This window comes from Trachurus japonicus, chromosome 8 (genome assembly GCF_045865225.1).
Source record: "Trachurus japonicus isolate A0001 chromosome 8, Traja_1.0".
Taxonomy (NCBI): Eukaryota; Metazoa; Chordata; class Actinopteri; order Carangiformes; family Carangidae; genus Trachurus; species Trachurus japonicus.
The window spans coordinates 24,931,696-24,945,993 of NC_140914.1; the positions used below are offsets into that span (position 1 = coordinate 24,931,696).

Genomic DNA, 14,298 nt, shown 5'->3' on the forward strand with positions numbered 1-14,298 from the left:
ATAAAAATTGAGTTAATATCTCTGGCTGCTTTTCTGTCTCTCAAGTTAGTTTCCCAACTTTCAGTCAGTGTAGTATTAAACCAACAAGTATCATTTATGTAGTTGCTATAGCAGCGTGCCCCTGTGGTTAAGACGGTCATTACAAAACAGTTTATTTCACGTATATCATGAAAATAAGAACTGAGGCTGGTTGGAGGTAGTTAGATACTAATAGATGGCTTTAATAATGCCATTTTAAAAGCTGCATCACCTGATTGTAACAACAGTTGTTTTTATATAACTGTGCTGAGTTCTTGTGGGCGTTCTGCACATACTTTTGTCAACCTCAAAGTGTTCCAGGACACAAAGATGGATTCTTACAACACTAGACAACTTTTTCTCATTGAATTAAATATCAAGTGCCACTGAGTCACAGAGTTCATCCTAAATTCAAGTGGAGGCCGAAGAGTCCGTTTGATTACTCAAGACCAGATTGTGTAAATCTTTCTTCTAAATGTAGGAGGAAGTCCAGGGTAAATGAAGCCGTCAGACACCCTTCAGGAAAACGTTCCCCTGCAGCTGACCTGTGATCACATCCACTAGAGAGAGTTTGGGTTCTAATCTCTGGTCGGAGGCACACAGCTTAGCCTGTCTAAGTACCATCTGTCAGACACAGTGGCTCTGCCAAGGGAGCAAGGACTTTTGTACTCTGCCCTTCCCGGATCAGAAACCCTTGTGTGAACTGGCTGCAGTTCACACCAGCTCACAAACCGCACCGAGGGCAAAGACCTAAGTTTCAATTCTGACATTTTAAGACGGCTCCCCCAAACATCCTGATGTTAGTGTATGCCTTTACTGCCCTGATGGGAATTCTTACAAAGTAACATACTGTACATGAAGCACATATGCATGTTTTAATGACCACAAAACAAACAGATGGAACAGACGACTGACACGCACGGTGTCAAGGGGGCCCGAGCAATCACAGCCATACCGCTCTTCTTGTCCGTGCTGTGGATCAGCTCTTACAACTGATGCCACCTCCCAGTCTGCGCATTTGTACATCATGCATCTTAATCATCGGGGCCTCCAAGTCTATCCTGTTGGAAGACAACGGCATCATCTGTCTTGATGTCAATGCATTGGAAGGTGAGCAGCACAATCAGGCTTTGTATAACCATCAGACATCTGCAGATGATGGCACAGATGGCGAGGCAGAGTAAAGTTACAAATGATGAAGCGGGGAACCGGAGAAGACATCTGAGGGCAAATGCCAACAACACTTTATATTTATATACAAGCCTGAGAGTGTGGTTAGATGGCAACACAGCAATTAAAGTATCTCTCAAAACGTTGAAGCCTTGCCCTGGAAAGAATCTGATATGCTTCAGGACAGATTGGAGGACTTTGAACAGACATGGACAAAATAAAACTGATCTCCGAAAGGGCACTAGGTATGTGTGTGTGTGTGTGTGTGTGTGTGTGTGTGTGTGTGTGTGTGTGTGTGTGTGTGTGTGTGAGTGTGAGTGTGAGAGAGAGAGAGAGAGAGAGAGAGAGAGAGAGAGAGAGAGAGAGAGAGAGAGAGAGAGAGAGAGAGAGAGAGTGTGGTTATCTGTGACAAAAAGTACCAGAACACCACTAGAGGTCAGTATAACCTCAACAACCAAGAGGAGGTATTCCAGGACAACACTAAGTAACTGAGTTCTTCTAAAAATGGCATTACTTTGGTTTCTGACTACTGGTATGCATTGCAAGCATTAAAGAAAAAAAAATATGACTACAGGTATTTTCAAGTAGTCTTCAAGACGTAAAAACAAAACATACGCACATACACGACTGAAACACTTGTTACGCCAGCCCCTTTGACCTAAACCTACAACATCATGAGTTGTTTTTTTTCAAATAGCTATATATATATTATATATCTTTAGGTTACAGATGCATGTTAAGAATACCAAGAAGTCGTTTTATTCGAAGGGTAGACATATCCTGAGAAAGTACAGTAGTTATGTAACCTCTGTAATTTATCCAGTGATGAGTCACTTATTTCACAGAACTGAAGCTGCCGACTCCATGCATTATCAATTCCATGTACACTAAGAAAAAAAAGTTGCTCAAGAGCACGTCTGCGTCATTTTCTGCAGAAGCATGGGGGTGGTGATTTCTTCAGATCCTTCGCTAACACTGAGTCATTCATGAGTGTTTTCATGGACAGACCGCATTAAGACATGTATCTAAACGACAAACAACAACACATCAATTAGATTAACGTCACGGTAATGTTATCTCTTTCCAAACACACTTGAATCACCGGGATAAGAATTCTTCCTGAGGGGTAAAAGGAGTGGAATAACATTTCTCTGAGCATTAGAGAAAATATTTGAGGAGGAAACTGTTTTTGCAGAGGATGACTAGCCAAGTAATGTTTCCTGATTTAATGGAAGCCCCCCTTTTAAATTTCATTTAGTTCCACTTCTAGAAATAATAATATGCAAGTTTCCAGGCAGAGAACAGCCGTAAAAATTGAGGAAGAAATGATAAGAAGTGAGTAACGCAGGGTTCCCAACACAGGGACAAAGGGTTAACTGAAGACAATATACTCCACTCAGTGCTATTATTGTATCCCACCCTGCCCTGAGTGCACAATTACAAGAGCTTTGTGAGTGGGTGCTCGGAGAGGGTAGAGCAGTGACAGCTCTGACATCATCACTCCTTAAGCACTGTGAGATGGGGCTTGACTCGGTTCTGCACCAGCAGCAGCAACATAACACTATGGGCCGATGATGGGTGAGTCATTCTTTCCACCCACACGACTTCCCATCGTCAGGATTCATCAAGGAACTCTCACTTGGCTCGAATCAGACCCTTTTGTATAATCCATGCAGTGCTGAAGTCACACTCAGACAAAGACTTTGATATCACAGGAAAGAAATAAAGTTACAGTGGTGATTCCCAACCAGGAGAGAGATGGGGGTTTTTTTGTTTTTTTTCGCAAATTCACATATTGAGTCAGCTGTTCACACACCAGGTGCTGCATTTGTGCATGCACCAGATATTAGTCCTATGGCTTCAATGTTAAAACAATAATCAGCTTAAGTTGAAATACTTAGCTTGACATAATGGATAAATGGATGGAATAGTTTGATATTATCATATACAATGGTGGCTTGGCTGTGATCCTACTCGTCACGGCATAGCCTTGAGCGTCACGGCATAGCCTTGAGGCTCCCGTTGCCGGTGTGGGCCGGGTATGGGCCTGATGCCCTAGCACGGCATTCGGACTATGTTTCCTTTTCTTTGATGCTAAATGTGTAGCCGCCATTTCTCCTGGCTCGACCGTATCCAGAGTTGTCCTCATAGTTGTTTTTATACAAGCCCACGCCGCACGCCCAAGTTCACCTACGCTCTGCCATTGGCTGGGGAAAACACACCGACTTCCCGCCCAGAAACGTCCCAACTACACCAAAACATCAAAATACAGCCAGAGGGAGTTCTCTGCAGACACAGTCACCACCACATATGAGTAGAAGCCCATTAAGCAGGATTTATTTTGTACAAGTCTCTATTTTATTTTCTAGGAAAGACTCTACCTACGGTGGCCTGGAGGTGCAAATCAACATTACAAAACATAAAACACTTTTACAAATTCTGAAACAAATTTACATTTCAGAAAACAAAACTACAAGTCTTAAAACAAAGTTACATTTCAGAAAACAAATTTACATTTCAGAAAACAAAATTACATTTTAGAAAACAAAATTACATTTCAGAAAACACATTTACAAGTTGTAAAAAAAAAATACAAGTTGTAAAACAAAATTACATTTCAGAAAAAAAAATTACAAGTTGTAAAACAAAATTACATTTCAGAAAACAAATTTACAAATTGCAAAACAAATTTACATTTCAGAAAACAAAATGACAAATAACATAACACTTTTACAAAGACCAAAACACTTTTACAATATCTGAAACAAATTTACATTTCAGAAAACAAATTTACAAGACACCAAACACTTTTACAAACACCAAGACACATTTACAAGTGGCAAAACACTTTGACAAACTGCAGAAACAAATTTACAAAAAGGCCAACATCAACCGGAAAGGGAATGTACCAACCCCGGGGTTGACCCGGAAGTGAACGAGGAGCGGTCATGACGAGTTCTAGTCGTCAATGGAGAAGCTAACGGAGACCTGAGATGAGCGAAAGGCAAGCACATGAGCCGACTATCTAGTTTTTGACCAAGATGGAGTGCGAGCGAGCCGTGTTTTGCCCTTTTTGCGGACGATATATGCGACGGTTAACACAGTTTTGTTTTTCGTGTGGTCTGTGTTTAGATGTTTTAAATGGCATGGACCAGATCGACGGAGAGGATATGCTGCAGCACTGCAGAAGATATTTTAATGAGGGACACGCATATACTGTCATTGTTGACATGATGTCATGTTTGCATGGGGTTCAAATCAGCTTGAGGTCTCTCAAGAGTAAACTGAATGCAGCCGGCTTGTATCGCCGTAAACATTACTCCTCCACAAACGCCGTAACAAGGGCCATCCGACTGGAGCTTCGCGGACCGGGACAGCTGTTCGGCTACCGCACCATGTGGCAGGTACTTAAACAAAAATACGATCTGCGATTGAGGAGAGATCAAGTGATGCGTTTACTGCGGGTGCTCAATCCCCGTGGTTGTGAGAGGAGAGCACACAGACGGTTCATCAGAAGAACGTACCACTCGATGGGACCAAACTACGTGTGGCACGCCGATGGCTATGATAAATTGAAGCCATTCGGTTTGGCTCTTTCAGGGTGTATAGATGGCTTTTCACGGAAAGTGCTGTGGCTAGAGTGTGGGCCGACAAACAACGACCCAAGTGTGATCGCTCACTATTTTTTGTCATGTGTGCGTAACCTTGGTGTCACTCCCATGAGACTGAGGACCGATTGCGGCACGGAGAACGGGACCATGGCCGCAATTCAGTGCACCTTACGCCACGACCACAACGACTACTTCTCCGGAGCATCCAGCCACATGTATGGCTCATCCACAAACAACCAAAGGATTGAGTCTTGGTGGTCCATCTTCAGGAAGGGGAGGTAAGTGGTCTCATTAAGCCATTTACATGTAAAATTTAATTTCATCCATTCATTCAAACATATAAACCATGACTTATTATATTTTTCAAATCAATTTCTATAGGTCTCAGTTCTGGATGGAGCTATTTGCAGACCTGAGGGATGCCGGATACTTCAATGGTAGTCATGAGCATCAGTGTCTACTGAGATACTCCTTTGGCGATGTTCTCCAGAAAGACTTGGATGAGTGTGTCAGATTGTGGAACAGTCACAGGATTCGCCCCTCGAGAACAGCGTCATGCCCAGGAGGAGTGCCCAATGAGCTCTACTACTTACCACACAGGTAATACTATGGTGATAGATTTGATGTTTGTATTTGTTTTCTTTTATCTTAAATATTAAATGTAATTATGTCCTTCTGTTTGATACAGGTTTGGCTCCAGAGACTGTGGTTTTAAAGTTGAAGAGGCAGAACTGGATGCCTTTCCCGAGGCTCGACTCACAAGAGCTCCATGTGGGGACACTAACATACAGGATTACCTGGACTCATCCATGGACAGCAATCATTTACAGAAGCCAGGGAACTGGCAGTCTGCAACTGAACTGTATCTGAAACTAAAAGAAATTGCTCAGCTATGAATGGAAGAGAGGTTTATTGTAATGGTGGAACATGTACACAAAGTGTCTCAAATAGAGACCCACAGCTTCATTACAGTAAAGCAAAGAATGAGCAAACTTTTTTTTGTTAGAGAGAACAAAATCTGTAATTGTAATAGTGGAACATGTACACAAAGTGTCTGAAATCGAGACCCACAGCTTCATTAAAGGGATAGTTCAACATTTTGGCAAATTGGCCCATTGCCATAATCGCTATAGTCATAGCAGTAGGTTCATTACCTTTAATTGTAGGTGTAAGCTATTTTTAGTACAGCGAAGCGCAGCAGCAGGCTGCTCAGAGCTACGCTATGGAGGCTAAGGGAATTTCTTGGTTTCCCTCATTAAACTCATCAAATACAAAATCCCAAAACTCCACAGCGCTTTTGTAGACAAGTTGTGAGCTGCACAACCACCACGCTATGAGATAATGACGGAACGATACGAAACGGAGCCGTTTTCGAGGTAAATTCATACAAAACCGCTGATGCGCGTTGCGTTCAGGGACAGTTTTTCAGCAAGCAGTCTCCGTATTTACCCTGTATTTACCTCGAAAACGGCTCCGTTTCGTATCGTTCCGTCATTATCTCATAGCGTGGTGGTTGTGCAGGTCACAACTTGTCTACAAAAGCGCTGTGGAGTTTTGGGATGTTGAATTTGATGAGTTTAATGAGGGAAACCAAGAAATTCCCTTAGCCTCCATAGTGTAGCTCTGAGCAGCCTGCTGCTGCGCTCCGCCGTACTGAAAATAGCTTACACCTACAATTAAAGGTAATGAACCTACTGCTATGACTATAGCGATTATGGCAATGGGCCAATTTGCCAAAATGTTGAACTATCCCTTTAAAATTAAGCAAAGCAATGAGAAAACTTTTTTTTTTTACCCTCCTGTTGTCCTCCTGGGTGGGGGAAGAAAGGAAGGAAGGACAAAGGGAAAGATTGGAGGAAAAAAGGAAGAGGAAAAGGAAGGAAAGACAGAAGGAGGAAGGGAACAGATTGGGTCCATTGGCAAGAAAGGAAGGGAAGGAAAGAAAACGGTTTGAAAGGAAGGAGGAAGGGAAAGATGGGAGGAAAGAGGGAGGGAACAGATTGGGTCAAGAAGGAAGGGAGGGAAAAGGGATTGTGGAAAGAAGGAAGGAACGAAAGAAGGAGGGAGGGAACAGATTGGGTCAACTGGTCAAAAGGAAGGAAGGAAGGGAAAAGGGTTGTGGAAAGAAGTAAGGGGAAAAAGAAAGGTGGAAGGAACAGATTTGTTCAAGGAAGGAAGAAGGTAAATAAGGAAGGGAAAAATAGGAAGAAGTAGTAAGGATGAAGGGAGGGAAAGGAAAAAAGGCTTGTGGAGGGAAGGATGGGGGGAAGGGTACAGATTGGGTTAATTTGACCCAGAAGGACAACAGGAGGGTTAGAGAACATCTCTTATTGTAATTGTGGAACATGTACACAAAGTGTCTGAAATGTTGACCCACAGCTTCATTAAAATAAAAAAAGTAATGAGCAATCTTTTCTTGAATAGAAAACAAAATCTCTTGATTTTTTTCCCCATTCAGAGACAAAAACAGACAACAGTTAAGTGTCTGAGCAAAAAACATGCTCACATAAAAACCGCTTTAACAAAACCAGCTGCACCTTTAAGTGCACCATTGACACCAGCTAGGGGTTATCTAGTCATATGGCTTAAAAAAAGCCAAATCCTGGACTATTTTGAATTCCAAAGTCCATTTGTGACTTAAACACACTGTATGGTTCGAGGAGTGGTAACTTCAACAGGTTTGAACATGTATTTGCCATTGGGAACAGAGAGTCATCCAGGAACTCTATTTGAGGCGATGGTTGCAAGCCAGAAGGGGGAACTGATGTCAGCCCAGTTGCAAACATGAACACGTCCTCCAGAGAAACGGAAGCTGCACCTTCTGCAAAGAAGAAAAAAAAGAGGTCCAGATATACCACGGTAATACCCCCCCCCCCCAAAAAAAAAGAGAGAAAAGAAACATACAAACCTTCACAGTCAAGGAGGTAGTCAGCCCAGTAGGCCAAGGTTTGACTTTCTTTTCGTCTCATGTTACTCCCTGAAGGGCTGAGGTCAGGTTTGAAGAGTCTTTCTAGTTCAAAGCCAGTGAGTCGCTTCTCAACATGGCACAGGACAGGGGTCAGCAAAGAAGGTTGTTGCTGTAGTGCAGTAAGAAACTGGAGGGCTGAAAGACCATCTTTGAATCTACAAAGTGAATAAAAACACTTTCACGGCTGTGTACTGACAACTGCATGTAAATTATTTAAAGAAAAGTGTTAGAGGTTCTCAAGCAATTACAGTCCACCTAAACGAGTAAAAAAAAACAACCAAAAAACATTTGGGGTTGTTTCTGTGTTAAAAATTAAATTTCTTACGATTTGCACATGGCAAGGTAGGTGTTACAAAACTAAGGCTGTCAGTTGTAACACACTATGGCACAAATGTTGTCACAGTGACTACAGATGTGCATGTCATCATGAAAGTCATATAAAGAAAATCACATCATAAAAAATATGATCTTACCTGTCAATTACAGATGAGTTGCGGCCAATTATATACCATTGAAGGTAGTCTGCCACTATTCCTTTCTTTTCTTCCACAGCAGTCACATGTCTCAGACAGCCAGCTGTCTGTAACATTGTGCTGTGTCTCATGACACAGTCTCGCAGAGCATCCAATGAAGGAGCATTATCAATCTGAAAGACATAAAAAACAGCATGAACAGACCCAGTTAAAAACTCTATAATCCTTGTTTTTTTCTCCACTGCATATACAAGAGGGTGTAACCGTACCCTATCAAAAACTAATACATTAAGCCAATGATGTGTATGTGATACAGGAAATAAAACTGTCCTAAGTAGGTAAGTCTCTGTCCTCCCACACTGTAACCTTAAGCTATTCTCACCTCTTGCATAGCTCTCCCTATTTCTTCATCTGTTATTACATCAACTGTTGATTTGAATGAAGTCTGGCCGGCAAGGTAATGTACAAGGTCCTCTGACAGGAAATGGGGTCCTGGACCTCCATGTACAACTGACACAGCAATCATCTTTCCTGCCAGGAAGTATTCGTCCTCCCTGACAGCTGTGAATGAAATCATAATGAAAAATTAAAAACACACAATACATTATACATTTTAAGATTTTGAGGAAGAAATGTTATGCCATGTGATATGTTTCATTGTACTTAACCAACCATTAGTATAGTACACATCTAACCCTATGCATACCATTTGCATTGTACACCAAAAAACGATGTCCTTCTGGTCCATCAAAAATGGGACGGTCTTTCAGGTGCTTCATTATAAGAGTTAAAAATTCTCTCCTGGGACCTCCCGTGTCAATTCCCTCCTCAGTGACACCAGCATCGTCAGTGAATCGGACCAGCATGTCACAGTTTTCTGTAAAGGTGCATCTCAATAAATTAGATCATCATGGAAAGGGTCATTCATTTTAATTGTTAAAATCAAAAAGTTAGACTAATACATGATAGAGATCCATGACAAACACACTTAAGTATTTCATGTATTTATTAAGTATAATCTTTATTATGGTTTATATGAATGAAAACCACAAATTCAGTATTGCAAAAAGAAGGAAAAGAATATTACATCAGACCAATTTCAAAATTGATTGTTAATACAGAATTGTTGTTCTTCTGGAAAGTATGTCCAGTACTCAGTTGGTTGCTTCAATTACTGTTCGTGGCCTTCAGCTCGTCTGCATGTTTGGGTCTAGTGTATCATGCACAAGCCAAGACAACGTCAGAGGTGTGTTATTTTGTATCCAATGGCTTTACATAACAACATCTGCTACCCCTAGACCCTCACATCAACTGAGGAAAACCCTTCAAACAGAAAAAAATTGGGGAAACCTCAGAGTGAGCAACAGAGGAGGGATCCCTCACCCAGGATGGGCAGACATGCAATAGATCTTGTATACAGACAAGACATGGTGGAGAGGTTGAGAATCCAAGCCCAGTGTAAAGCTTCCACAGTCAGTGATGATTTGGGGTGCAACTTCATCTGCTGGTGTTACTCAACTGTGTTTTCTGAATCTAAAGTCAATGTAGTCAGAATCAGAATCATCATTGTCATTGTAAACATACAACGAAATTAGGGGTGCAACTCTCTCTGGTGCTTAAAAACCAAGGACAATAAGACCGGCCCATTTTAGAGCTCTTCATGCTTTCTTCTGCTGTCAAGCTTTATGGAGATGCTGATTTAATTTTCCACCTGAATTGTGCAACTGCTAACACTGCCAAAAGCACCAAAAGCTGGTTAAATGACCATGAAGTTACTGAGCTTGACTGACCAGCAAACTCACCAGACCTCAACTCCATAGAGAATCTAAGAGGTATTGTCAAGAGGAAGATGAGACACACCAGACCCAAACATGCAGACGAGCTGAAGGCCGCTGTCAGGGCAACCTGGGCTTCCATCACACCTCAGCAGTGCCACATGTTGTTTGTCTCCATGCCCCCCCCTCCCCAAATTGAGGTACTTATCGAGTGCATATACATTGACATACTTTCAAGAAGACCAACAATTCTGTATTACCAATCATATTTAAAGTCAGTCTGAAGTAATAATCTATTTTTTTTAGGGGTTTTCGACATAATATTAAACGTAATAAAGACATGGAATTATTTCCATGTGTTTGTGTAATGGATCTATATCATGTATTAGTTTAACTTTTTTAAGTGAATTATTAAAATTCACGTACTTTTCCATTATATTGTAATTTATTGAGATGCACCTGTATATGTGGCACGCTTGAAACCCCTGACAGCTCCATCCCAAATGTTGGCTCTGGAGATGTTGAACCTGCTGACCCGTTTGTGGTCAATTTGGAGTGCCAGGTTCGCCACTATTTCCTGTAGTGTAATGTCATTCTCCTCCCTGTAATGACAGAAAGTGATGAAATTAATGAATATCCAAGACAGTGCACACTTTTAGAGCAAACATTTTAATAGCAGTGATATTGTAAAATAAAGGAAAATAGAATGCCACATTGAGAAGTTCATTTTACAATGCTGTGTGTTCAACATTGTCCTCATCGACTGGAACACAGTCTTCATCCTCTTCCTCAACACCCGGTGCGTAGAGGTCAGTGTATTTACTGTTGGGAAATTACAATTTCCATGTTAACACATTTTACAAAACACAAATATCTTCCAGATAAATTGAATACAAATTATGTGAGTCTCTATCATTAATTACTTACCTGTAGCAAGAATTCTTAGCTGGTTTTGTTTCAGGTGGATCCACATGCACATCCCCATCATCAGCATCAGATATTATGATCTAAAAAAATGCTTTAAATGTCAGAAACACAACACTGAAAGCAAGAAATTCCAGACTGCCATTGTCTGGCCTATTACCGGTCCAGGCTTGATTCTTGTTGAATGTCCTGGTGCATATCTGAAACATGATTAAAATTATAAAATTATAACATTGTTTATTACTGTCCTTCAGGCCTTAAATTGTCATATAACAATAGTAAAAAAATACAGCAGAATCCTACTAGTTGATTACCACTACAAAAGACATCTCATTACATGCGTTTGGTAGATGCTAAAATGTACTGACCTTTCATCTTCAGGACTGTGTTTGGGAGAGCTTTGGTTTTGTGGTTCGAAAATCTGAGGGGAAAAACATACATTTATAAACGATTTGTAAAAAGCAAGGCAAGGCAATTTTATTTGTATAGACCATTTTGACAGTTTGTCTCAATGGGCTTCACACAGCATCATAACAACATCCTCTGTCCTTAGACCCTCACATCCACTGAGGAAAAACTCCTGGAATCCCTTCAACAGGGAAAACCAGGAGAAACCTCAGGGTGAGCTACACAGGAGGGGCTGACGGGGCAGACATGTTGTAAACAGACAAACTAGTTAATAACACAGTATATGGAAACATAAAAATGTTAACGGGGCGGATGAGACAGCCTCAATAACTGTTCCCTTACCATAAGCATTATATATCGACGGTGAAAGGTTGTCAGTGTTGACATAGATAAATCAATAATATATTCATACAGGTAATAGCACAAAATGGTATACCACAGTGTCAGCTCGGTTGAATTCCATTGTGCTCCTTGAAGAGATCACAATTTCAGAATCATCAGAGTCTAGGTCATCATCCACTTCTGTAAAAACAGAAAATTCAACAGATCATGTAGATACTATAGATGTATCCTTCAGTAGAGTTTCTAAAATGTGTAAAAATATACAGTATCTCACAAATTCTGTCTGGCCACCATTATTTTCCAACACTGTCTTAACTCTCTTGGACATAGATTTCACTAGAGCTTCACAGGTTGCCCCTGGAATTTATTTATTTTGATTTAATTTATTGTTTATTTGTTTGAGGACATCCTCCACTGGAGCTGGTGGATGTTATCCACCTTGGGACACTTTAGGCACAATTTAGACATGTTCAGTTAGGGGTGTACTCACTTTTGATGCTAGCAGTTTATACGTTAATGGATGTATGTTGAATTATTTTGTGGGGACAGTAAAAATTACACTGTTGTACAGGCTGTACCCAGACTACTTTTCATCGTATCAAAGTTGAAACACTTCAGTGTTGTCCCATGAAAAGTTATAATAAAATATTTACAAAAATATGAGGGATATAGTCACTTTTGTAAGATACTGTATTGAATCAAGAGATCCACTAACCTCCTTTAAAATGTTTTTCTAGGCAAATGAAAAGGGTGATCCTGGAGTATGGCTTCCCTAGCTCATTTTTATATTCAGCCAATTTGAATGGCCTTTCTGACCCAGGCACATGGACCACCTCTGAGGCGTCTGGATACAAAAGGACATATGGTCCTTCTTCTTGCATGTCTTTGTTAAATGCTCTCAGTTTCTGGACACCTTTTTTTAGCACGTCATGTGCTTCATCCTCTGGGTCTAAAAGTAATGGGAGTGTTTTCCCTCTTAGAGGTTTTAAATCAGTTCTGTCAGTTCCATATGGCGCCATCAATCCAATGTTTATCTAAAACAAATGACAAAGATTATCTTAATTTCATGCATTATACAATACATACAAAAATTATACATATATCAGTGTTTCACATTAATACTAGTACTAATACTAATAATAGAAGCCTACGTCAAAACTAAGTTAGGCAAGGCAAGGCAATTTTATTAGTTTGTCTCAACGGGCTTCACACAGCATCATAACAACATCCTCTGTCCTTAGACCCTCACATCCACTGAGGAAAAACTCCTAGAAACCCTTTAACAGGTAAAAAAAAATGGAGAAACCTCAGGGTGAGCTACAGAGGAGGGATCCCTCACCCAGGACGGACAGACATGTTGTTACACACAGACAAGACAGTTACTTTTCCTTTTAAAAGTAATTACAACTGCACAGATGCACTTCTCATCTCGAGTCAGACAGTAGAGGATTGATAAGCTAAAGTCAGTACAACCTACCTGGACACGTTTTCTTTCTTTGGGTCGATCTTTTTTTCCTCTCGGCCCGAAGCTAAAGCACTGTCGCTCTTTTGATTTGCAATTCCGGTATTCCATGAAATGCTTGTATGATGGGCAAGATTGTTCTGCAGAAATAAACAAAGCCACGATTCAAAATTGAGTGTTAACGGCCTCTAACCAATGGCTCTAGGCAAGGCAAAAGCCATGGGCAAAAGAGCTTCACACAGCATCATAACATCCTCTGCCCTTAGAACATCACGGTGCGTCTGTGTTATTGCTGTTTAGTGGCTGTACCCCTCTAAACGCCCCCTGGGTGTGTTATTTTTGCACTCAGGCTAACTTACCTGGTTTAGCATCAACCGGCTGCCGCTGTTGGTTGCTGGTTGTTGGCGTAGATGACGTCCCCGGTCCTTCCGACTGGTCCACTTCATTTAAAAACTCAAGGGATCGCCCACACGAAAAACAAAAACGTGACAGTCGGCTCATGTGCTTGCCACAATAGGGGCAAAACATTACTCTTTCGCTCATCTCAGGTCTCCGTTAGCTTCTCCATTGACGACTAGAACTCGTCATGACCGCTCCTCGTTCACTTCCGGGTCAACCCCGGGGTTGGTACATTCCCTTTCCGGTTGATGTTGGCCTTTTTGTAAATTTGTTTCTGCAGTTTGTCAAAGTGTTTTGCCACTTGTAAATGTGTCTTGGTGTTTGTAAAAGTGTTTGGTGTCTTGTAAATTTGTTTTCTGAAATGTAAATTTGTTTCAGATATTGTAAAAGTGTTTTGGTCTTTGTAAAAGTGTTATGTTATTTGTCATTTTGTTTTCTGAAATGTAAATTTGTTTTGCAATTTGTAAATTTGTTTTCTGAAATGTAATTTTGTTTTACAACTTGTAATTTTTTTTTCTGAAATGTAATTTTGTTTTACAACTTGTATTTTTTTTTTGCAACTTGTAAATGTGTTTTCTGAAATGTAATTTTGTTTTCTAAAATGTAATTTTGTTTTCTGAAATGTAAATTTGTTTTCTGAAATGTAACTTTGTTTTAAGACTTGTAGTTTTGTTTTCTGAAATGTAAATTTGTTTCAGAATTTGTAAAAGTGTTTTATGTTTTGTAATGTTGATTTGCACCTCCAGGC

The 14,298-nt window shown here is 40.6% G+C and overlaps 1 protein-coding gene across 1 annotated transcript; it reads left to right on the forward strand.

Annotated features, from left to right (window-relative positions):
* Positions 1–3,799: 3,799 nt before the first annotated feature.
* On the forward strand, positions 3,800–5,851 carry LOC146983376 (uncharacterized). The gene is made up of 3 exons (XM_085785443.1): positions 3,800–5,077; positions 5,181–5,399; positions 5,488–5,851. The coding sequence occupies exons 1-3, from the start codon at positions 4,230–4,232 to the stop codon at positions 5,693–5,695; spliced, it is 1,275 nt and encodes a 424-aa protein (XP_085641569.1). The 5' UTR covers positions 3,800–4,229; the 3' UTR covers positions 5,696–5,851.
* Positions 5,852–14,298: the final 8,447 nt, after the last annotated feature.

What these genes read in the sequence shown, in the direction of transcription:
- LOC146983376 (XM_085785443.1), top strand. Translation starts at nt 4,230, where the DNA reads ATGGAGTGCGAGCGAGCCGTGTTTTGCCCTTTTTGCGGACGATATATG. An exon ending in TCCATCTTCAGGAAGGGGAG is followed by an intron (nt 5,078 to 5,180) that starts GTAAGTGGTCTC and finishes CAATTTCTATAG; the next exon opens with GTCTCAGTTCTGGATGGAGC. An exon ending in CTCTACTACTTACCACACAG is followed by an intron (nt 5,400 to 5,487) that starts GTAATACTATGG and finishes TGTTTGATACAG; the next exon opens with GTTTGGCTCCAGAGACTGTG.